The sequence below is a fragment of the Denticeps clupeoides genome, unplaced genomic scaffold (assembly GCF_900700375.1).
Source record: "Denticeps clupeoides unplaced genomic scaffold, fDenClu1.1, whole genome shotgun sequence".
NCBI lineage: Eukaryota > Metazoa > Chordata > Actinopteri > Clupeiformes > Denticipitidae > Denticeps > Denticeps clupeoides.
Genome location: NW_021630115.1, coordinates 24,185 through 49,568, shown reverse-complemented (window position 1 = coordinate 49,568; position 25,384 = coordinate 24,185). Strand labels below are relative to the sequence as shown.

Here is a 25,384-nt window from a genome sequence, read left to right as displayed (position 1 = left end):
GGTCCCGTGATGTACGAGGCGGATTTCCGGAAGGTCGCCGGTTTTATGAATAATTTCCAGAGGTGTTGGGCACCCAGAGCTCTGATGAATAAACATGGCGGGGCGAGGGAGATTTAATCTGACACGCCGACCCCGTCGCCATGGGCGCAGGATATAAGGTTGACCCCTGACCCCGGGGCCCGAACCTGCCGTCGCCCACACTTACAATTAAATCAGGCCGAGGTTGAGAGCGGGTGTGGCGGACCGGAGGGTGTGGCCAGGACCCCATCTGTCTGCATGTTCTCACTGCTCTTTCTTTATTCCGCTTTGACTCCATTTCGTCTGACCTGGCAACTAACAAGTCCGATGGCGGCCCCTCCCCCTCGTCAGTTAGCGCCGCGCTAACGACACCATGATGCTGGTGCACCACTCAACGCCAGGGTTCCATGAGACGCAATTTCATTAGTGACCATGACCTTTAACCTGCTTGTCGGCAAGGCCTGATGCAGAGGCGCATGTGACCTCCATATGACCCCTGCTATATCACCTTGCATTGGATATTGTGTATTTACTTGTGTGTGTGTGTGTGTGTGTGTGTGTGTGTATTGATGGAGTGGATGGTACATAAATCATGTGTATACATTTATGAAAAAATATCTTATTATTTTGTAAATAAAAGAAGTTAATTGCATATGTGGATATGGTGCTGTAATGGTTATATTTTGCGCTCGGTGCTGCGCGTATGAATCCGGCGAAGCGCCGTTATTAAAGCGACTGTAAAAGCAGTCGATATTTATTATGCCGTCATGTTCATCTTTTCGCCTCACTGCTGACTTGAGGAGACGTCTCATGTGGTCCTGGTCTCCTGGTCCACACACACACACACACACACACACAGGAGATCCCAAAAATATCATATCAGTGAGCATTAAAATTTTAACACAACAACAACATTTATTTCTGCTAAATGCTGTAAATGTATTTCGTATATAACCCAAATAACGTACGGTTCGTACGTATGTAGAGACCCTACAGTTGACACCCCCCCACTTGACCCTTCTGGACCCCCATCCTAGGTAGAGTGAACCTGAAATTGGTGTCAGTGCAGGGCTGGTGGTGAACACCCATTTTAATACAGCTTACGATCAGAAATGACCAGACATCTTCATTCCTTAGGTCCATCATCACGGGAGTTTATCACCCTCTGATAAAATGTATTTAATTAGACATTTATTAGCATTATATATAATAATATCAGGTTTTTTTTATCAGTTGTGTTTGTCCTGATGGAACCCGGTTAACATGTTCTCTGCTCTCTCGGACTACGTTAACAGTCTCACACCCAACTCTTACATGCTCCGCCCCCTGAACACATAGCCCCGCCCCCCACCGCCACACTCACTTCCTAATCTGGCCTTTTCAATGCTGCTTTTCTGTCTTAATTTTCCCGAAGGTTTCCCAGTCAGCTTCCACCTGACCTCTCTTTCTCCGCCCCCTTTTCTCCCAGGCTGCTGAACAGAATGGCCGCTGAAGACCGGCACCTGCCGTCCAGCTGTGGCTCCTACATCAAGACCGAGCCGTCGAGCCCGTCCTCCGTCATCGACACGGTCAGCCACCACAGTCCCAGCGGCAACTCGGACGCCAGCGGCGGCTACGGCAGCGCCCTGAACAGCCACCCCAACGGCCTGGACTCGCCGCCCATGTTCACGCCCGCCGGCCTCGGGCCCAACGGCGCCTGCCGCAAGCGCTACGACGACTGCTCCAGCACCATCATGGAGGACTCGCCCATTAAGTGTGAATACATGTTGAACTCCATCCCCAAGCGCCTGTGCCTGGTGTGCGGGGACATCGCCTCGGGCTACCACTACGGCGTGGCGTCCTGCGAGGCCTGCAAAGCCTTCTTCAAGAGGACGATACAAGGTACCCCCCCCCCCCCCCCCCTCCCGACCTCGCACTCCGTCTCCGCGGGACAAAAGGACCGGTGCACGCGCGCTCTGGCGAACTGCACCGGGAGCGTCTCCACGGAGCCAAAACACACAGACAGCTGCGTGCAGGCCGATAGCGGCGTCCCCACAAACGCTTCCAAACACGAGCCGTGGCCGTACGTGCGGGCCGTATGCAAATATCCGGTCCAAATTATTCCAATTCTGTACGTTGCCATCTTTATTGTCATTGCACTGGAGCGCATATTGATATATAAATATATACAGGGTGGGCCATTTATATGGATACACCTTGACAATCCAACACAATGGGCAGCACATTGAACACGTTTTATAAGTGGTCAGAAACTTGTAAATAACTCATGAAAGAATAAAGTTACATTGTTTTTCTTGTGAAATTACCAATAAATTTGATGTGTCACATGACCCTCTTCCTATTGAAAAAACAAAAGGTGGATCCAAGATGGCAGACTTCAACATGGCCACTATGGTCACCACCCATCTTGAAAAGTTTGCCCCCTCACATATACTAATGTGCCACAAACAGGACGTTAATATCACCAACATTCCCATTTTATTAAGGTGTATCATATAAATGGCCCACCCTGTATAATAGTGTGTGTGTGTGTGTGTGTGTGTGTGTGTGTGCATAGAAGACTCTGCAGATAAATAAATAGATGCACATATTCTTCTGCTTCTCCCTGATTGTCCACTTAAAGCAGAAGGGCCGGGGACCATCACCAGGAGACGCACGTCCACCTGCGTCCCCTGTGGCTGGGATGTCATTAAAAAGGACTTTTCATTTAGAACAACAGGGTCTGGGTAAAAATGTTAAAAATAACCCTGACAGCGGAGGCCCGTGTACGCGGGATAAAGAGAGCGGCATTTTTTTACGGTAAACGAGCCACGGAGCTTCACACTTGCGCAGCTGTCGGAACCCAATCTACTGCTCGCGCTTTCATGCAATCGATGCGGCGGCTTCATCGCTGGATCCTGTAAGGCTATATGCATTTCTGATGATCAAACGGATCAATCATCGGGGGCGGTGTCGTCATCGCCGGCGCCTCGCTCCGCCTGGGAGTCTGAAGATGCTCCTCGTCGCGATATTATAATCACGCAAAGCCGAGCACGAATAAAACGAAGGTGTGCGTGAATATGCATGATTATGCATGAATATGCATGAATATGCACGTGTAGGTGTTGATCCGGGGACCCGGCGGGCATATCGGCTTTAAACAGGCTATGTACCTTTTTTATCGTCCCAGCAAACAGGAGCATTAGTCCAAATCCCGCTGTTTACCCGCCGGCCAACCCGTCCTGTTGACAGAAGATGACACGGCGTCCCGCGCGCAGACGGCCGCTCCGAAGCACGCCGAGGGCCTCCTTAAGTAGGACCGGCGGGTTCCCCCTCCTCTCCGTCCCCCCCCTGCCTGTAATGGACCTAATCTCGTGCCGCTTGTCCGAGCCACAGGAGTTTTGTCAATAACAATCAGCGTTTGGAAAGTGTAATTAAGGCCGAGCCTTTTCATTAGGACGCGGGGGCGGGGCGTGTCCCCGGGGACGGCCACGCCAATTAGAAACGCAGGCACGCGTTGCTGGGTAATTTTGGCGGGAGGGAGGGAGGGAGACGGGGACGGAAGTATGGCGCGGGAACGAGGGGAGAGGAGGACTTCCTCCAGATTGGAGTGGGACCCGTCGGAGATTTAATGGCATAATAATCAGGGCCCCGGTCCCGGGATGCGGGGCGCGGTGAAAAGCCGAGGAGGGAATGGCCAGACAAAGGGCCCTCGAAGAGGACGGCGGGATAAGTGATGCGAATTAGACGTGATTAATTAAGTAAATAACGAGGCTGACGAGGGTCGCGATTGCGCGCCGGCGTCCTTAATGAGTACAAAGCGAAGGCGGTGGCATTTCATTTGCGTCTGAGCCTTAATCAATTACACTCGGGGTTAAAACCACTGCCGAATGGCGGATTCAAGGCATGAAAAAACGTACACTTTCCCGTCTTTATAATAGTTCGTCCCCGATATTCAGTGGATTAGAAAACAAAGAGCCGGTGAATATTAATAAGGAAAAGATACGATTGTTCTCCATGTTCTTAATGGACCTGATGAAGAATACAGGCGTCCCGTCACCATAGAAATATTATTTGTATGCAAAAAAAAAAACCAAAAGAACGTGACCGGGCCACTTTGCAAGAAAATATTGTCCAGCCCTTGTTTATGGTGAAATTTATAGTAAAAACACATCGATATGTCTAGTATTTCTGCAAACGGATGATTTTCGGCCCGAATTACGATACGTGGGGTCGTGTTGCAACAACATTATTTTATTGATATGCGAAGCGCCTGAATACGTCCTCGTCCAGCCGTCGCAAGGCCCGTCCCAGATCTCTGCCTGATGACCCCGCTGATCCAGACACCTTGTAAGACCCACCGATCCGATACAGAACCCCACCCGTGACGCCGTGGCCGGCCTCGCATCAGACGATAATCCGCCCTGACAGTAAGCCTGTTAAAGTCCGTTCCGATTTTGAGGAGAAATACTCGCCTTTTTACCGTAATTTACTTACAGGTCCTGGCTTCTCCGCTCCGGCCCGCCGGCCTGGCAAAGGTCCTGAAACACCATAAAAGAAATTGAGGTGGATATTCTGAAAAAATGCAGAGATTTGTCCGGGGTTTTTTTGCCTTAGCAACATAACCTTTTATATCAGACCAAATAAAAATAAAGGCTTTGATTTTGAGGATGACGTGCATTATTTCACCGTTTGAAAGTGAAGGCGTAATTGCATCTGCTTCCCTTTCCATCCACCGCAGTTTTGCATAAAAGGCCTTCATCACTCGGCGCGCCGTCGTCATCAACGCAGAATAAAAAGTCCAGGATTGGCGCTCTCCAGCCGAACCTGTTCACAGGGTTTTATGCGTAGGGACACTCTGTAGAAATGACACCTGTCATTAAAACCGCATTAAAAACTAGCAGCCATTTTTCACAATAAAAAAACGTATTATTATTATTATTATTATTGTTATGCAAGGACAGATTTAAGCTGCAAATATTGTTTGCATGCATTTATATATGTGAGCAATTATATCGCGATATTCTGCAGTTCACGAAAAATGTAAAAACCGAGCTGAAATACGAGATGCCGTGTACCATCTGTGTGGATCACATTACATTAATAATTCCGAATTTTGGACTAAATTTGTATATGTTTGATGTCCCTGCATCGATACATCATCACCGAGTAAAATATTGTAATACGTTGCTGTATCGATATATTATATATACCCCTGGTGAGCATCTACTTCATGATTTAAACATCATCTATCAGCTCACATTTTCTGGAGTGGTTTTGCACATACAGACCTTTTGTACATGTGCAGCCAGATAGTGAGCAACCAGGTGTGTGTATGTGTGTGTGTGTGTGTGTGTGTGTGTCCACATGTACCTCCAGCCCCTCTCTCCAGAGGGACGGAGATGAGGGTCCAGCCCAGTGAACATGAGCGTCCTGTGGGACGGAGCATCCAGGTCAGAGCTCCTGCACTCAGACAGCGCAGCGCCGACCATCGGAGAGTAAAATTCCCCCGATCAGACGCAGGAAAGCAGCGGGTGGCGGCCGCCGCGCCGCACGCGGGGACACAGACGTCACCGGGCCACCGCTGTAACAAGCCTGGAGATTTCCATTAGTGCTCGATGCAAGCAGGTCCCTCCTCGCAGCCGCGCTCCGTCTGTGGCCCACAAAGCAGGAAATGGATTTGATTAGTCGGGTTTTTGTTTTTCACAATAACAGATGGGGGGGATCAATCACACTTCATCACTCTCATTTTCACACCTTTATTTACCCCCGGCCTGCTCCCAAAACTCCAGCGGGCGAGAGGTATTTGCATACTGATTCAAATAACCCAGATAAAGGGAGGAATTCATAATTATTTCATACATCTTGGGACCCGCCGTTCGATCTGTACAATAATGTTAACATAATTGGAGAAGCGGTTTAATGGGAGGAGGTGGGAGAGGAGGGGCCAGCGTGGGACCACCATGCTGGAATCCGTTTATCTGAGGAATGAAACGCGCTGATTAGTTACAGTCGGTCCATTTCCAGGCAGAGAGTAGGGCCTGGATAGACTCTCTACAGTCTATCACAGTCTATCGCATTAAAATACAGGCAATACATGCAAATACTGTAATACAGTCAACAATTAAATATACAAATCAAGTACATTCAGCAGTCATTATCCACCTTGATCCTATCACATCGACGTTAAAATACAGTCAGTCCATCAAAAGACATGCAAATACTGTAATACAGTCAACAATTAAATATACAAATCAAGTACATTCAGCAGTCATTATCCACCTTGATCCTATCACATCAACGTTAAAATACAGTCAGTCCATCAAAATACATGTAAATACTGTAATAGTCAAAAATTAAATATACAAATCAAGTACATTCAGCAGTCATTATCCACCTTGATCCTATCACATTGACGTTAAAATACAGTCAGTCCATCAAAATACATGTAAATACTGTAATAGTAAAAAATTAAATATACAAATCAAGTACATTCAGCAGTCATTATCCACCTTGATCCTATCACATTGACGTTAAAATACAGTCAGTCCATCAAAATATATGCAAATACTGTAATACGGTAAGAAATTTAATATACAAATCAAGTACATTCAACAGTCATTATCCACCTTGATCCTATCACATCAGAATTAAAATACAGTCAGTCCATCAAAAGACATGCAAATACTGTAATAGTCAAAAATTAAATATACAAATCAAGTACATTCAGCAGTCATTATCCACCTTGATCCTATCACATCGACAATTAAATACAGTCAGTCCATCAAAATACATGCAAATACTGTAATACAGTCAAAAATTAAATATACAAATCAAATACATTCAACAGTCATTATCCACCCTGGTCCTATCACATCGACGTTAAATACAGTCAGTCCATCAAAATACATGCAATACGGTAAGAAATTTAATATACAAAATCAAGTACATTCAACAGTCATTATCCACCCTGGTCCTATCACATCGACGTTAAATACAGTCAGTCCATCAAAATACATGCAATACGGTAAGAAATTTTATATACAAAATCAAGTACTTTCAGCAGTCATTATCCACCTTGATTTTATCACATCGATGTTAAAATACAGTCAGTCCATCAAAATACATGCAAATACTGTAATACGGTAAGAAATTTTATATACAAAATCAAGTACGTTGAACAGTCATTATCCACCTTGATTCTATCACATCAGCATTGAAACGTGTGTTTATACATAATTGAAATCCAGGCAAATAATGTAATGTCAATTGAAATATATACAGAGAATGAAATGGAATGGAAATGGTAAAGTTCTGTTGTGTTGGATGAAACTCTCCTGCTGTGGAGATGTCGTCCTTCAGCTCCTCTGCAGCCGTCATGCGTGCGCCTCCTAATTGAAATGCCTTGCGCCAGTTTGCTGTAGCTACCTGGACGCGAGCAGCACGGCGCGTTGTACGTCCGGCGTCCCGCTCCCATTGTTACCGGCACAATGCGGCGGGATCTTTTATTGTGCGCCGATGAAAGTTGAATAATGTATCAGCGGGCCGGCCGCGGAGAGCTCCTCTGGTAAGTGCAGGATGGGCCGAGGCCTGGCATTATGTAAAGAGGAGGGAAACGGGCCAGCGGGGGACACAGCGGGAATTAATGAGGCCCGTCTAGACCGGCCTGGGGGGTCTCGTTTATTCCGGAACGCGTGTCAATCGAACGTCACCTCTGCCCCCCCTGCAGGTAACATCGAGTACAGCTGTCCCGCCACGAACGAGTGCGAGATAACGAAGAGGAGACGCAAGTCCTGCCAGGCCTGCCGCTTCATGAAGTGTCTGAAAGTGGGGATGCTGAAGGAAGGTAAGGGTCCGCCGTCCCGCCGCGCTTTTTTGTGCGACTGCGTACGGTACAGTTTGGTCATTTGGACGCTTGGCAAGCGTCCCCTGGTGCACGCGCCAGGCCGCCGCAGGGACCGGCCTTGGCAATGGCACGGGCCAAAGCCACACCGGCCATTTTGGGAGCGCGCTGTCCCGCCTCTCCCTCTCCGGCAGTAAATAATGCAGCGCTGGCCGCGAGGACGGAAATATGCTGAATAGGTCGATCGCTGCGTCTGACTAATAGACGTGAAACCGTATTCCGACTGGAAAGGCTTGGGCCCGGTCCCCGAGCACGCCCTCCAGCCGGTCTCAGCTCTCCCCGGCATATCGATCCGCTAAATGTTTTCCGAACATCTCAGCTCTCTTCCTGTGGACGGCTTTTTTTTTGGTTTTTAAAGTCACGCCAGCTGGGAATTCGGTGACAATTTAAACGTGCTGCGATGGATTTTGTTCTGGGCCTTCCTGAGACCCCCGGGGGACGTCCTGCGCGTGACCTGCGCACGCAGCGCTAATTAAACGCCGGGGAGGCAGCGGCGCGGCGAAGTACCCGACGCCGGGAAGGTATAAAACACACGCCGGTGCACCTGTCAGCCGCCCTCTCCCCGACGCCGCGCAACAAGCAGCGCAGCCTTGGGATTCGACTCGGCCCCCTTAAAATACCCCCCCGCTGCCTCACCGCCGCTCTGTGGCCGTGATTTGTGGCCGTTCATGCAAATTACGGCCTGGATACTTTACTGCAATGAACATATATATATATATATGTGTGTGTGTGTGTGTGTGTGTGTGTATATATATGTGTGTGTGTGTGTATATGTGTATATATATATGTGTGTGTGTGTGTGTATATGTGTATATATATGTGTGTGTATGTGTGTGTGTGTGTGTGTATATATATATGTGTGTGTGTGTGTGTGTATATATGTGTGTGTGTGTGTGTGTGTATATGTGTATATATATATGTGTGTATGTGTGTGTGTGTATATATATATATATATGTGTGTGTGTGTGTGTGTGTGTATATATATATGTGTGTGTGTGTGTGTGTGTGTGTGTGTGTGTATATATGTGTGTGTATATATATATATATATCTCCAGATCCGAATGGGTAGACGCCAGTAAAATGCAGCTTTTAATGCACTAAAACACTCTGTTAGCTGAGCGCGCGCTCTATATGGACCCAGGCTCGGTAACGCAATCTGCCGGCTGTACGTGGCGATAGATAGAAAGATGGAACGGAGTAGAAGTCCGGGGAGAGCAGGGGGGGGGGGGGCCCGAGTGAGGGGGTAATCGCATTACTAGCTGATGAAAAATTAATGGAAGTATATTATCTGGAGGAATAAGAGACCAGAAAACAGGGGGAAATGTCCATAAATGAATCACCACTGTCACGCCGAATGATGGAGCTTTGAGCAAGTGAGCAAAAGTGCAAATTCTGCTAATTCTTGCTATTCTTTGCTGGCCAGCCAGTCGATCCTGATCACCTAGTCGAAACAAGAAGAGCTGGATTTTAAAAAAAAATGAGGCTTTTAAATTCTGCATTTGTCAGTCGGTGCTGATCATGTCGTGCAAACAAGACGAGTTGCGCTTTCCTGCTTTTTGTATCGTGGTGCAAAAGTAAAAGTGCAAATTTTTTTGTGTAGCCTTTGACTGTCAAAATGGGATTTAGGAGTTGCTGGTTTATTCAAATTCCGTTTTTAATTTTTGCTAATCTGTCTGTCAGTCCTGATCACCTAGTCGAAACCAGATGACCTGGAGGCTTCTTGCAAAAATTCAACAAGACGAGCTGGATTAAAAAAATAGACTTATTTCTACTATTTCTCATTTTATGCACTATTATACAAAAATTAAAGTGTTCGTTTTTTTTATGTAGCCTGACTGTCAAAATGGGGTTTAGGAGCTGCTAATTTACAAAATTCTAAAACTGTCCTGGCTGAAGGCAGCGTGTCACCAGTAAATGGCTCCCATTTAACATTTAAAGGCGGAGCCTAGCGCTGAATGGCCGAGTCGATACATTTTGCAGCGATATGAGAATGCAAAGCCCATTTCTCCTTTAACGCAAGGTCGCTGTCTGTCCGCCCGCCCGCACGACGTGAGCGCCAGATCAATCAGACGCTTCAAGGAGAGTCGAGAACAAAACACGTTCCGATGAAGAGCACCTTCGCGGAACAGGAGCGCCTCCTGCCACCAGCCAATCAGCCATATTTATGGAAGAAAGCAGAATCTATTCGAGTTGCACATTCCGTTAACGCTCCGGACAATGGAACCGGCGTCATCTCCGGTTCTCCAGGAACCCTTCGCAGCGGGGTAGTAGAGAATATACCTATACCACGAGTCTTTTTCCCATGGAGGTTACAATAGGAAAAGAAAGAGACGTGCCTGGGCGCGAAGGCAGTCTGGGAATTTTGGCGCAGGAAGCCTGTGGAATGGCTACTGTATAAAAGAGGAAGTGATCGATGGAGGGAGTCGAATGTCAGGGACCACAGGTTTTTTCCCCCGTGATCAATGGCGGGGATCGGCGCTGAGAAAGAGACACAGATACTATTGAGAGATTGCATTGACGTCATTCAGTGGCTGCTGCCCTTTAACCCTTTAACCAGCACATCAAGAATCATTTTCCCCACTCTGTTATTAAAAATGAATGAAAAGAAACTCAAGAGTTGCCCATAAAAGGCAACAATCGTGTATATTTCGGCCTATATACGTTCATTTATTTTTTTTCATTTCATTTGATGGCTGCACTATTAAATTAGCCCTTTTTTTTTGCACCCTTATGCACTAATTAGCACCATGTAGACAGTATAGGGGATAATTGTTATTTATTATAAAAAAAAAAACATGATGCCCTTGTGCTTTTATTATTTTAAGATAAAAGTGTGTGTGTGTGTGTGTGTGTGTGTGTGTCTGGCATGGACCTCCCCCGAGCCCGGCCCGCTCTGCAGCCCAACAGGTGAGGGGATTACTGCGGGCGTGAACACGTGTTTTCCACCGCGGCGAAGGGGAGGCTGGGCGCGTCTTCGTGTGGCGTCCACGCAGCGTCGTGTTTCTGTGTGTGTGTGTGTGTGTGTGAGAGAGAGAGAGAAAACGCACATACATGATGACTGAGGACCTGCTCTCGGGCCCCTGGGGTTTAATCGGCCCCTGTGTTGCGCCTCTCCCTGGTCACGGGTGACCGGTAACGCGGCCGCAGGCCGGGCACCAAGCGGGCACCGCAGCCGTTTAGAAATACTGCTGACAGGGGGGGCTTACTGGCGGCGACCATGAAAGGCGGCGGGCGCGGGGTGGGGGCCGCGGCCCCTCTGTTTCTTTCCCGGCTAAAATAGGGTCCCTCTAATCTCCCGCTGGCACGTCGAACCATCCCAGCCACGCTGACACTTTCCCCCTCCCGCGGGACAGGCGCCCCGAACAGGTGAGCGGCCCAAAAATACGGGCCCCCTGCAGCCAGTCCCCGCTGTCCCCGCACGCCGCGGCCGGGGCCCCGCACAAAGTGAGTGAAGACAGGGGCCGCGCTCAAGGAGGGGATTAGTATTGTTTTTGGAGGGAAAGAGGAGTCGAGGGTCAGCTGGTCCCCCATCGCCGGCGGGGGCCCTCGCTAATCCACGCGCAAATGCCAGCCGCCTTGGCTCCGGGCCCCGCATGGCCCGCGCCAACCTGCATTTGAAGAGCTGACACCCGAGAGCCCGACGACCAACACACACACACACACACACACACGCAGAGTATCTCTCGAGTGCCAGTTCTCATAAAATGCACGTTTCCACACACTTGCTACCAGTGGACGGCCCCGCCCGAACCGGCTCCCTTTGTTCCCAGCTGCCGGGTTCGTCTCCGGTGTCGTCACCCATGTCGCCGGCGTCTATAATGGAATATAGTGAGTGTGTGTGTGTGTGTGTGTGTGTGCAGTCCCGCTCCTGAAGGACCCCCCTCCCCCCGCCAGACGAGACGGTTTTGATCACGACCGACCGAATTTACCACGTTAATCGCCGCCCGAGCCCCATTATGGTGCGTGGGAGTGAAAGCACGACTTCCTGCTAAATACTGACCCCCCCCCCAACACTCATCACTCAAGGGGTCCTTACGAAATATTTCAAGTAGAAATTCTAAATCTTGAGCGTGTGTGTGTGTGTGTGTGTGTGTGTGTGTGTGTGCGCGGTTCTGCGGTCAGGGCCTGATGTACCGCGGCCAGAGACGCGTTGCCAGGTCGTGACGTTTTGCGCGCGTTCCCTCGCCCCGCCCACCTCCCTCGCCCCGCCCACCCGCCGCTCCGGCTCTTAATTCCTCGCAGCATCTGTTAATTATGGCAGCCGCGGCTCTAATTAAAACGGTCACCCGCGCACCTCGGACCCGCCACGCCGGCTTTACGCGGCGGCCGGGCGCCAGCGTGCGACTCCGGACGCGGAGAGGATCACGGGACGTCGGGCAGATGCCCCGGACCGCGGCGGCTTCACGATTAACGCCATCTGGAGTGGGTTTTTTTTTTGTTTTTTTTTCTCCCACCCGCGCCTGACATTTCACTTCCCGACACTTCGTCCCTCCGTGTTAGTTTCGCTCCGGAATTCCGTGGACGTTCCAGCGGACCGGGGTTCCTCCGTCGTTCCCCTCTTTGTCTGAGCGTTTTTTTTTTTTTTTGGCCAATTATTAGTGCAAGAAAAAAAAAAAAAAAAAGACGAAGGGAAAGAAATTAAAACGGCAGTTGGGAGAAATGAGATTGCGGCGGCCGGCGTGTTTGCGCGGCGGTGGGCGCCCTGTGGGACGCCGGGATAATTAGGTTAGTGGGTTGTCATTGTCAGGAAATTGAAAGACAATCCTAATCAGATCCGCGTTTCCAGGGAATCAAATCGTTTATAAGTAGCAGAAATCTCCTGATTCCTCTCGGTGAGAAGATAACGCGGCCGCCGTCGTTCCACCTGCTCGGCCGGAAACGCCGCGCCCGTCAGCTGTGTTTAAAGGTGGATAAAAGTGTGTTGAGTTCCCGCAATCCCGGTGGAGGAGGACGTTTCCGTGATGGAAAGGAGCCCCGCCCCCCCGGCACGGTCCGGTCCGGTCCGGTCCGGTCCACTCGCTTCCCTCCCTCCTCTTCCTCCGCAGGGCGCGATGGCGGCGTTTACTGCTGAGGATCTGCATGATGGGCAGCAGGGTCATAAATCGGGGGAGGAGGGAGAGTGATAAGCTGCCGACATCAAACACACACACACACACACACACACACACACACACATGGTCCAGAGTAAAGCCTTGTTAGTTGATGCTAGTAAGTCGGCACACACACACACACACACACACACACACACACAGCGGTGTCCTGGCGGTTAAGGAAGCGGCCCCGTAATCAGAAGGTTGCCGGTTCGATCCGCCGAGGTGCCACCGAGCAAAGCGCCGTCCCCACACGTCCCCCAGTCATGGTGCCCACTGCTCACCGAGGGTGACGGTTAAATGCAGAGGACGAATTTCACTGTGTGCACCGTGTGCTGTGCAGCAGTCTATCCCGTGACAATCACTTCACTCTCTCACTTCTCTTACTCTGGGCCGTGAGTGTGTGTGTGTGTGTTTATTAAAAATTAATTTGTTTGTATGGGGCCAGTCAGACTGAAACCGCGTCTCATGACCTCCTGCGCCGCATTTTAATTGTTCATGAGCAGAAAAGAAAACTGTAAATCGCGTGTAAGAACGTTTTCAGACTGAATGATTTATCAGCTGCCACCTGAGAGGGTTTTGGAGTGTGTGTGTGTGTGTGTGTGTGTGTGTGTGTGTGTGTGTGTGTGTAACGTGCTGTGCTCCCCCCCCCCCCTCAGGTGTGCGTCTGGACCGCGTGAGGGGGGGTCGGCAGAAGTACAAGAGGAGGATGGATGCGGAAAACAGCAGCTACCTCGGCCTCACGCTCCCCCCCCCTGCAAAGAAACCATGTGAGAGCCGCCCGCCGCACACACACACCTCACAAATACCCCCACCCCACACACACACACCCCCACGCGCACACACACACACACACACACCTCATAAACACCCCCACACACAAATACACCTCACAAACACCCCCACCCACACACACACACACACACACACACACACCTCACAAATACCCCCCCCCACACACACACACCTCACGCACACACACACACAAACACCTCACAAATACCCCCCCCACACAGACACACACACACCCACACGCACGCGCGCACACACACACACCTCACAAACCCCCCCACCTCACGCACACACACACACACACAAAACACACCTCACAACAACACACTCACGCACACACACACACACAAACACACCTCACAACCCCCCCACCTCACGCACACACACACACCTCACAAACCCCCCCACCCCACGCACACACTCACAAACACCCCACACACACGCACACACACACACAGAAACACACCTCACAAACACCCACCCCACGCACACACACACACACACACAAACACACCTCACAAACCCCCACACCCACGCACACACACACAAACACACCTCACAAACCTCCCCACCCCACCACCCACACACACACACACACACAAACACATCTCACAAACCCCCCCACACACACACACACACAAACACACCTCACAAACACCCCCCCACACACACACACATTTTTTTTTTTTTTTTGTCCTCGTGTGGTTGCTGTACCCTCTGCTCCCAGGAGGAAGAGCTCAGAGCGGAATATGGGACACGCATTGTTCCAGCCGGGAAGCGTCTGGAACAATGGAGCTCGGCTCGCGCTCCACACACACTCCACACCTCCTACCGTCCAGAAGAACGTGTTCCACACAAAATTAAAATTCCTAATTAATCACCAGATTATTGATTTAATCGCCGTGATCGATAGTTTCAGAATGTTTGAGAGTTGTGAATAGAACCCCTCCTCCTCGTCCTCCTCTAGTGACGAAGATCGTGTCGCATTTGCTGGTGGCCGAGCCGGAGAAGATCTACGCCATGCCCGACCCCACCATGCCCGAGAGCGACATCAAAGCCTTGACCACTCTGTGTGACCTGGCCGACCGCGAGCTGGTGGTCATCATCGGCTGGGCCAAACACATCCCTGGTAAGATGCTGCGGAGCGGCAAACATGGAATCTTCTGCACGATGCCAATGAACCGTAGAGCCCGTACGGTGTTTATTTTATACGAACTGTTAGTAATACGCAGTTCTGATAACGGCCATGTGTTTGGTCATGTGACACGAGCTTTAATCAGTATTAGTTCGTTTTATAATTCATTGTATTTAAAGTGAAGCGATTGTCACATGTGATGCACAGCACACGGTGCACACAGTGAAATTTGTCCTCTGCATTTAACCCATCACCCTGAGTGAGCAGTGGGCGGCCATGACAGGCGCCCGGGGAGCAGTGTGTGGGGACGGTGCTTTGCTCAGTGGCATCTCGGTGGATCGGGATTCGAACCGGCAACCTTCTGATTACGGGGCCGCTTCCTTCACCGCTAGGCCACCGCTGCCCCATACCCACAACCTTTGAATGTCTTTGACTGTCTATCCATCGTATTCTGAGTGGCTCCAGCATCCTGTTCACATGAACCTTCCACACACACACACACACACACACACACACACACAGATAATTAACGTGTCACTGGCTCTCTCGGACCTGAGGGTGTAAAACGTAGGCAGCTTAAAAAAAAAAAAAAAAAAAGTCCAATCAATAGAGCGCGGTGCAGAAATCCCAGATTTGACTGCGGCCGCGGCGTCACTGTTTGCCCGGCGCCGCGGACGACTCGCTCCCGAGTACGAGAGGTCATCTGTGCACGGGCGCCTCGCCTGAATTATTGATGGATATAATCACATGCGGAGACGCACACACACTCACACACGCGATGTGGTGGCAGCGGTGGCCTAGCCTAGGATGGCCAAGGAAGTGGCCCCGTAATCAGAAGGTGGCCGGTTCGAATCCCGATCCGCCAAGGTGCCACTGAGCAAAGCACCGTCCCCACACACTGCTCCCCGGGCGCCTGTCATGGCTGTCCACTGCTCACCAAGGGTAATGGTTAAATGCAGAGGACACGGTTCGCTGTGTGCACCGTGCACGGTGATGCAGTGTCTCACAATGACGATCACTTCACTTTGGATGTTTCATCACGGCACATCCACTCCAGCTCCTCGCGGCAACGCCGGTGCCACCACCCTCCACTCAGCGTCCCTACAGATCCATAAAGATTTATTGCCGCGGGTCTGATGGGACGCCGCCGGGCCCCATTTTTAACCCCGTCACCCCGGCGGCGTCCCGCCGATGTGCATACGCGACCCAGACGAGGCGCTGATCTGCGTTTTGGGGAGGAAGATCGTAATCGAGCCCTGTGTGCAGCGTTATCTAGTAAGCAGATTAGGGGGATGGTGACCCCCATCCACACACACACACACACACACACACGGTGTCCAGCGCTGCGTCAGCGCGCAGGGCGTTTAACCCAAGTAGCTTAGCTGCAACTGGATTCCACATGAGCCAATAATACACTGTTCTCGACCTGACCCACAGGCCCGGGACACACCCGCCCGCTGGCCAGCGGCCACGCCCCTCGCACACACTGCTCACGGGGCCCGGCGCTCTTCACCCGGTTTACTGTTCCACATGCAGCCGCATACGGTGCCTGATCCCCTCCGCACTGCCTCGTGCAGGTCTGAGGGTCATTTTAATACCGCTTCAGAGCGCGTGGTCCGTAACGGGTCCGGCAGGTTCTGTTGCGTATTATCTATTATTGAAGCCCCGCCTCCATTTTACTCCGCCACAGCAGGCCGTGGGAATTAGCCTAATTGGATTGGGGCCGTAATTCGGGGCTTACTGAAAGCGAGAGGTTCTGATAATGATCCGATCCAGAATTCTGGCAAAAGTTGCTGAGGTGTCATATAAGGAGGCACCAGCGGGCGGAGCTGTCCTGTTACAAGCATGTTAAATGTAGATTTGGGGTCTCCAACAGCTGCTCGACTGGAATTTAGTGAATGGATGGGAGTGAATGGGATGGAAAATATACGATTGTCCGGGGCTCCGCGTCCACGGTTTACGTTGCGGTTGCCACCGTCCAGCCTCGGCCCGCTGATTCCATTCTGATAGATTTTTAGCCATCGGCTGATGGGATTAAAAAGATTAACAGTTCATTATGGACTGGGGGGGACATTGATTGGACCATTGAAAGACGGCGGCTGATCAAAGGTAACAATTTATACGTCAAGAAAATTGCCACTTAAGGTCCCCAATTGATTTTTCATTGCCCCCCCGCTTTTCTTTCTACTCTGGGATAACATTTAGAGAGCGCTTTGCCAGGGACGGCCATTTGCTGTGGAGTGGCGGCTCCCACCGCTAATTGGAGGGGGATTGAGAGGCAGGGACAGTAGTGTTGGGTCTGTAACCGGCGAAGACTGGGTCCGCCCTTGGCGATGGACTCCCTGCAAATTCGACCTTCTTGACGTTTTTTTTTTTTTTAATGCATCTTCCTGTGTAGGAAGCAGGTATAACATGAATCCATAAAGTAGTTAAACAGCAAGATATGATGAGATAAAAACAGCAAGATATGATGAGATAAGATCACCCCAAAAAAAACCAAGTAAGAGTACAAATGTATGTAGTGATAAGACTATACAAGTACTGAGTAACTGTGGGAATGTAATATCTCATTTAAATTTTGTACAAACCGTATTATGCTATATATACAGTATATACAGTGTGTGTGTGTATATATATTTACACACACACACACACAGTAGAGGCAAAAGTTTGGACACCTCCTCATTCAATGTGTTTTCTTTATCTTCATGACCATTTACGTTGGTAGATTCTCACTGAAGGCATCAAAACTATGAATGAACACATGTGGAGTTCTGTACTTAACAAAAAAAGGTGAAATAAGTGAAAACATGTTTAATATTCTAGTTTCTTTGCTCTGATTACTGCTTTGCACACTCTTGGCCTTTTTTGTTAAGTACATAACTCCACATGTGTTCATTCATAGTTTTGATGCCTTCAGTGAGAATCTACCAACGTAAATGGTCATGAAGGTAAAGAAAACACGTTGAATGAGAAGGTGTCCAAACTTTTGGCCCGTACTGTACATATACTAACAGTGTCGATATGAAAGACCGGGATTCTGGATTCTTTCTGTAACCTTTGCTTGTAGCTCTGGTGACGGTCGCATCTGACGTTTTTTTTATTCCGTGTCTGTGCTCATGTAATGTACTCAAGTAAAAGTAAAAAGTACGGCGTTATAGACCTGCTCTCTTACTTAGACGAGTAAATGTAACGTACTTGTGGAATTTACGAGCCACGTTACACGACCTTCTCACCGTCAGGGCTGCACGTTATTTTGCAGGAAAGGTGTGAGAGTAGCTCCGCCCCTCCGGCATGCGAATGCCACGTGGACTCGTCGCATCGGATGACACCGTTTGTCACCCCGCTCCCCCCCGGGCCGGAATGTGTCCCCTCCCGCGTGTTTCCACTGCCAGACGCGCCTCTTGTTCCTGGCCTGATTTATGGCCGGTGGCGTAACGCGGAGGCCCGGCAGGCCGCGTGTGGATTTCCGTCTTTTTTTTTTTTTAACGGTTCAGACGAAGATGCAGCCATTTTCACACGAATACGGTGAAGCAGCTGGACGTGATTCGTATGAAGTCGTCCCGCGGCCACCGCGCCGTTAAAAAGGTGTCTGGACGAGGCGAAGGGGGCGCCAGGAAGATATCGGCCGCGCCTCGCCGCTAAATTGCGAAATCCACTCAGCACGTTGAAGGCGGCCGCCCCGGCCGGCCGTAATCTCGCCGTAATGGAGTGTGAATGCCGCCGGCCGGCAAATCAGCAGCTCATCAGCGCACTTTATTAAATATAGACACCAACAGACAGGCCGCGGTATATTCAATTTGGTCCCGGCGACGCCGGGCGCGGCACCAACAGACAAAGATGGATGGCGTTATCAGAAGCCCCGCCCCCGGCGGAGGAGAGGTGCGCGCCGGGATGGTCGGGGTTAAACGTGCCGTTATAACCGTCTTTTATGTATTATTTTACACAGTTATTAGCCCCTCCGGCGCGGTTTTCAGGAGGGGGAGGGGCCAGAGACGGCCGGCCCCTCGTTAGGCCGCGTGAATAAATGAGCCGTAATTATGGCCGCCGATGAAGGCCTGACATTGAGCTCGAGTGCCCGGCGGCTCCCCGGGGGGAAATAAACACTCCCGGCCCGGGGTCACGGGGTCAACCACGGCAGATTAAGACAAGGGGATTACGGCGGTTAACGTTACCGAACCCCATAATGTTCACGCTCCGCTGCCTAAATCGGCCATTTTCCTAATGATCAGGTTGTCGTTTAAAAAAAAGTATAGATCTGATCGACACGTTTAATAAAGCTCAGCAGAAAAACCGCGAAACGGAAGCGCGGAGGACGGTGCCGCTTTCGGCCTGGGCACGCGGACGGCGAGTGACCCCCGCGCCCCTTAACGAAGCTATTTATATCGTCCGACAGCGAGGGGAGGGGCCTCTGTCACACCGCCGTTGTTAGTGTGACCAGCGGCTCGGGGTCAAATTATTCACGTCAAGCGCTGTAATTTACAGGCCCGGCGAGTATCGATTCGGCGCTCTTCATGCTGTCATGTAAATTTCGGGAAGAATCATGGTCAGCAGCTGAGGGCTACACACACACACACAAATAGATAGGTAGGTGTATATATATATGTAGGTAGGTATATAGATATATATGTGTGTGTGTGTGTGTGTGTGTGTGTGTGTGTGTAGGTAGGTAGGTATATATATATATATATATGTGTGTGTGTGTGTGTGTAGGTAGTTATATAGATATGAGAGGGAGAGGACACAGGACTGGATGTGTAGCATCTTCTTCTCCCTGTTCCTCTTCACGCTGCCGCCGGTTATTATTCGTCTCTGCCGCCCGCCGCCTGATTGGGGGTGAAATATGAGGAGACCAGCGCACCCCGTAATTACGTCTCTCTTTATGGGCGCCACTAATGGCCCTCGGGGAGAAGGAAAACAATAATGAATTAGCGGAATATGAACTTCCGCTGGGCAGAAATCTGCGGCGCCTCGTCTCTGCGTTTCTGCCGAAGCGAGAACGGCCGCCTGGGCGGATCGCCTGAGTGGGCCGGTTTGGCCTGATCTGAGATCATCTGGAATAGAGAGACTTCTGTTCCTGACGTTTCAGCTGATCTGAGAACAGTTTGGTCAACAAATCGCAATTCGCCGTGGAGCTCGTCCGTGTCTTGTTCGCCTTCTGCGTTATGCACTAGATTTGTTTAGATGAGACCTTCATAGTCTTCTTCACCACGACCATCATCCTCCGTCCTCCACCCCTCGCATTATCTGATCCCGGGACGGGCGGGGCTCGGCGTCAGCTCCCCCCCACCCCCCCAGCACTTTATTCAGGAGTCTCCGGTGAGCGGCCGAGGTGCCAACTGGGGTCAAAGGTCAAACGGGTTGCTGGGGAGACGGCCGCAGTCCTGACCGTATAAAAAAAAAAATAAGAAATGCGTCTTTTTAATGCGCTTTTCTCTATAAAATGAAAGTTCCTGCTCTTCTTTTACATTTATTTCTATTTTACTTTATTACCGCGGCACGCCGTGGTGCCGCTGAGCTGCCAGGGAGCTGTTCATGTTTAGGAAGTTTACAGAAGCGCGTAAAAACGGCCGGAGACATTTTAATATCGATATTTCGCCGGTGCAGGCGGGCCGGGAGGAAGACGAGCGACTCGGGCCGCGTGGCGTTTCACCATGGCAACCTCAGCGCCGCCTGACCCTCGGAGATGGGAAGTCACTTCATTACTGGATTAAATTGAGTGGAAAGAAGAAGCAAAGGCAAAGACAGAAGATCCCATTTGTAGCGATAATTCAGACTTGTGAGGACCCAAACGCAGCCGCCCCGCCCACCCGCCCCGCCTTTTTAAACGTCGGCTGTAATTGCAGGCCGCCCTGTTAGATGCCGGCTTATCCCGGTCTCACGCCGGTCTTTAGAACGTTATAATATTAGCATCATAATATAAATAAGTCGGGGAGCAGGAACTTTGTGATTACGTTTAAAAGGGGAGGAGCCTGCAGGCGTGATTGACGGCTCTCACACCCCCTACTTCCTCATATTGACGCCTCATGTCGCACTGATAATCTGCATCGGCATGCTTTCATTCGAGCGTTGTGGATGTGATATATTAGTAGAAATGAAATCTCAGTTGACGTGTGAGTTTGGATCGACAGACGCGGCGGATCCTGGAGACTCCGCCTCCCTCAGTTGGTCGCCGCTCCCATTCGGGCCCGTATTGATTCCCCTTCACAATGTGACGGTCCGATCGCAATCTGTTAATTAATGTATCCTCCCGCACCCCCATCCCCCTGAGTGTTCAATTTCCCTTATCTGAGCGGCGAACACTCAGGGACCCCCTCTCCTGCGCCCCCCCATTCAAAGTGGGGACACTCTGGAGTGTCACATGGTGGAGAGATAAACATCACCCCTTCAACTCTTCCTCAATGAGATCATTTATATGAAAGAACGGTTGTGTGTGTGTGTGTGTGTGTAGATTACAGTATTGACCAAATACACACACACACACACACACACACACACACGTCCCTAATCATGAGGGAGCAGATATGGCTGCAGCGCTGAACTTGTAAAAGTGGTCATTTTATTCATCAGCGGCCTGGAGTCAGACCACCGTGTGTGTGTGTGTGTGTGTGTGTGTGTTTTGGGGCTCTGCTAAGAGTTTATTGACAGCTGAGGGGTGAAAAAGAGGAAAAGGGATGAGATGCTATCTGCAGCTCTGTCACACGCACAAATTTCTGCCTTCAGTAGAAGTGTGTATGCAGTGTGTGTGTGTGTGTGTGTGTGTGTGTGTGGTGGTGGTGGTGGTGGCGTTTGGACTGTTTATCGCCGGGCTGGCAAGCTGCTTTTAGTCGGGCCTGAGGGCAGGACTGACCCCCAGTGACCCCTGCAGACATAGCCCCGCCCCCTGGCCGTCAGCAGACCACTCAGTTTTAAGCCCTCAACCCGCCACTTGCACTTTTAATGCCTGTTTTTTAATGAAAATATGACTTTTGTTACTATTAAATCTCCAAAATGAAACAGAACGAGTGACCGTATTCCGTATGATGATGAATAATCGTCCCTCCTCCCCCCCGCAGGCTTCTCCAGCCTGTCCCTGGGAGACCAGATGAGTCTGCTGCAGAGCGCCTGGATGGAGATCCTCATCCTGAGCATCGTCTTCCGCTCGCTGCCCTACGAGGACGAGCTGGTCTACGCCGAGGACTACGTGATGGACGAGGAGCACTCGCGTCTCACCGGCCTGCTGGACCTGTACGTCTCCATCCTGCAGCTGGTGCGCAAGTACAAGAAGCTGAAGGTGGAGAAGGAGGAGTTCGTAACCCTGAAAGCCATCGCGCTCGCAAACTCAGGTACCGTTCGTCCCCAACAATCCAACACGTTCCAAACGTATTCCAATAAAACGCTGGAAAATTATTCTCAAATTACAGTTAACAATTTCACTTTCATATTTTTCAGTTATGTATATATACATCATTATAAACCTTATCTTATATACAAATGATGGTAAATATTTACTATTATTAGTAGTAGTAGAAGTAAATGTAGATTATTATTATGTAACACTACTATTATTAATAGTGCTATTTTTGTATGTATATTTAAATATTTTGTATGTATATTTACACGTTTATTTTTTCTTAAAAGTGAAACAGTCGTTTATTTGAGTTTTTAATGAATCTTGTGAAGGACGCTGAGCCTTTAATTGAATGGCGTTCCTCCGTCCCCTCGCTCTCCCCGCCGCCGCCGCCGCCACCGCGGGAGATAAATTTAGCGTTTCATTAGCAGCGCCGGCCCTGTCGATAAAACGTGTTAAGTCGAACAGAATGAGTATCAGGCCGCGCTGGAGCCGGTTTGTTCCGGGGAGGAGACGCGGCGGCCGTATCGACAGCTGGCTTTTCAGAAGGCAGGGCCCGTCCCTCGCCGATCAATGTCCCGCCCCCAACCGCCAACCCCGCCTCCGTCCTTTCCTGGCCGTCTGAAAAAATAAAAGTGCTGACGGTGGCCTTTGCTTTCCGGTGACGGACAAAAGCCGAGGGGAGGCGGATGGCGAGACGGTGAGACCAACAACCGACTGGCCCCCACCTGACAGCGGGCAAAATTCACGCCGATTGATTTCGCAATTAGCAGTTTATCAATCCGATTGATGGGACCCACTGATGGATTACGAGGAAATTGTTTCCTTCTCTCACACACACACACACACACAGTTTACTTTAAATCTAAAACAAGGAGAAGAAGCTCAAACGCAGCAGCCCCGCCCCGCCATATTTCATCTCCCCGCCGTGCGCCACGGACCGACGGGGTGAGAAATGTCTCCGGGTCCTGGGAATACCGCCGTTCTGCTCAGCGAAGTCTGGGCCCCCCAACCCCCTTTTACCGTCCCGTGTGAGGTGAGGCAGCCGGCGACGCCCAGATTCTGGTTAGGCACGTTCCCAGCGCTCCGCGTGTGCGGACCGTGAAACAAACCCACCGCCGGCGCGGCGCTAATTACAGCAGCTAGTGAACGAGGTCAGAGCGACAGAATGAAGGAATTCTCTTCACGTGTACATTTTACATTAAAAAAGCGTCTCTCCCAGACTCCATGCACATAGAGGACATGGAGGCGGTGCAGAAGGTCCAGAACTCGCTACACGTGACACTAGAGGAATGTAGAATGTACATTTTACAGTAAAAAAGCGTAATATGAACCTTCTCTCCCAGACTCCATGCACATAGAGGACGTGGAGGCGGTTCAGAAGGTCCAGAACTTGCTGCACGTGACACTAGAGGAATGTAGAATGTACATTTTACAGTAAAAAAGCGTAATATGAACCTTCTCTCCCAGACTCCATGCACATAGAGGACGTGGAGGCGGTGCAGAAGGTCCAGAACTTGCTGCACGTGACACTACAGGAACGTAGAATGTACATTTTACAGTAAAAAAGCGTAATATGAACCTTCTCTCCCAGACTCCATGCACATAGAGGACGTGGAGGCGGTGCAGAAGGTCCAGAACTCGCTACACGTGACACTAGAGGAATGTAGAATGTACATTTTACAGTAAAAAAGCGTAATATGAACCTTCTCTCCCAGACTCCATGCACATAGAGGACGTGGAGGCGGTGCAGAAGGTCCAGAACTTGCTGCACGTGACACTACAGGAACATAGAATATACATTTTACAGTAAAAAAGCGTCTCTCCCAGACTCCATGCATGTGGAGGCGGTGCAGAAGGTCCAGAACTCGCTGCACGTGACACTACAGGAACGTAGAATGTACATTTTACAGTAAAAAAGCATCTCTCCCAGACTCCATGCACATAGAGGACGTGGAGGCGGTGCAGAACGTCCAGAACTCGCTACACGTGACACTACAGGAACGTAGAATATACATTTTACAGTAAAAAAGCGTCTCTCCCAGACTCCATGCACATAGAGGACATGGAGGCGGTGCAGAAGGTCCAGAACTTGCTGCACGTGACACTACAGGAACGTAGAATATACATTTTACAGTAAAAAAGCGTCTCTCCCAGACTTCATGCACATAGAGGACATGGAGGCGGTGCAGAAGGTCCAGAACTTGCTGCACGTGACACTACAGGAACGTAGAATATACATTTTACAGTAAAAAAGCGTAATATGAACCTTCTCTCCCAGACTCCATGCACATAGAGGACGTGGAGGCGGTGCAGAAGGTCCAGAACTTGCTGCACGTGACACTACAGGAACATAGAATCTACATTTTACAGTAAAAAAAAGCGTAATATGAACCTTCTCTCCCAGACTCCATGCACATAGAGGACGTGGAAGCGGTGCAGAAGCTCCAGGACTCGCTGCACGAGGCGCTGCAGGACTACGAGGGCGGGCAGCACGCCGAGGACCCGCGCCGGGCGGGCAAGCTGCTCATGACCCTGCCCCTGCTGCGGCAGACGGCCACCAAGGCGGTGCAGCACTTCTACAGCATCAAGGTGCAGGGCAAGGTGCCCATGCACAAACTCTTCCTGGAGATGCTGGAGGCCAAGGTGTGACGGGGGCGTGGCCACGCCAACTCGGGAGGGGGCGGGGTGTCCTCTTTCTCTCTCGCTCTCTCTCGGACCTGAGACATTTTTCAAGAAGACGTTTAAAAAGAATTAAGTGCAAATGTGAATGGGGAAAAAAAAAAAAGCGTAAATATAAAATGAAGATGAATAAGAATTTAAAATATATAACAGATCCTATGTACCTGTACAGTAATGATGTTTTGGTTCTTTTCTTTTCTTCCTGTTTCTCGGTTCTGTTGATGGTCTGTGCTTACATGTATGAAGACTGCAAAACGACTTGCGCTAGCTAATGTAACGTCAAAAAATTAGCCTAACGCTAATCATATTAGCGTAATAATTGTAAATATTAATGAGAAAAAAGTTTTTTTTTTTTTTTTTTTTTCCTTTTTTTTTTTTCTTTTCCCCTCTCCTGACAAACCAATCAAGCAAAATGTGTATTTAAAAAAAAAAAAAAAACAACACGTGAAGCGGGA

The 25,384-nt window shown here is 50.0% G+C and overlaps 1 protein-coding gene across 2 annotated transcripts; it reads left to right on the top strand.

Moving 5' to 3' along the window:
- Positions 1–672: 672 nt before the first annotated feature.
- esrrb (estrogen-related receptor beta) lies at positions 673–25,249 on the top strand. 2 transcript variants are annotated; one of them, XM_028969267.1, is made up of 6 exons: positions 673–1,899; positions 7,727–7,843; positions 13,650–13,760; positions 14,750–14,911; positions 21,973–22,242; positions 23,470–24,784. In XM_028969267.1, the coding sequence occupies exons 1-6, from the start codon at positions 1,500–1,502 to the stop codon at positions 23,562–23,564; spliced, it is 1,155 nt and encodes a 384-aa protein (XP_028825100.1). In that variant the 5' UTR covers positions 673–1,499; the 3' UTR covers positions 23,565–24,784. The 2 variants fall into 2 exon arrangements, with proteins under 2 accessions (XP_028825100.1, XP_028825099.1); XM_028969266.1 differs by having other exon boundaries at positions 677–1,899; positions 24,655–25,249.
- The last annotated feature ends 135 nt before the right edge of the window (positions 25,250–25,384 follow it).

Coding starts and splice junctions, on each gene's coding strand:
- esrrb (XM_028969266.1), top strand. CDS start 1,500: ATGGCCGCTGAAGACCGGCACCTGCCGTCCAGCTGTGGCTCCTACATC. Junction 1,900..7,726: donor CTTCAAGAGGACGATACAAG/GTACCCCCCCCC, acceptor CCCCCCCTGCAG/GTAACATCGAGTACAGCTGT. Junction 14,912..21,972: donor CTGGGCCAAACACATCCCTG/GTAAGATGCTGC, acceptor TCCCCCCCGCAG/GCTTCTCCAGCCTGTCCCTG.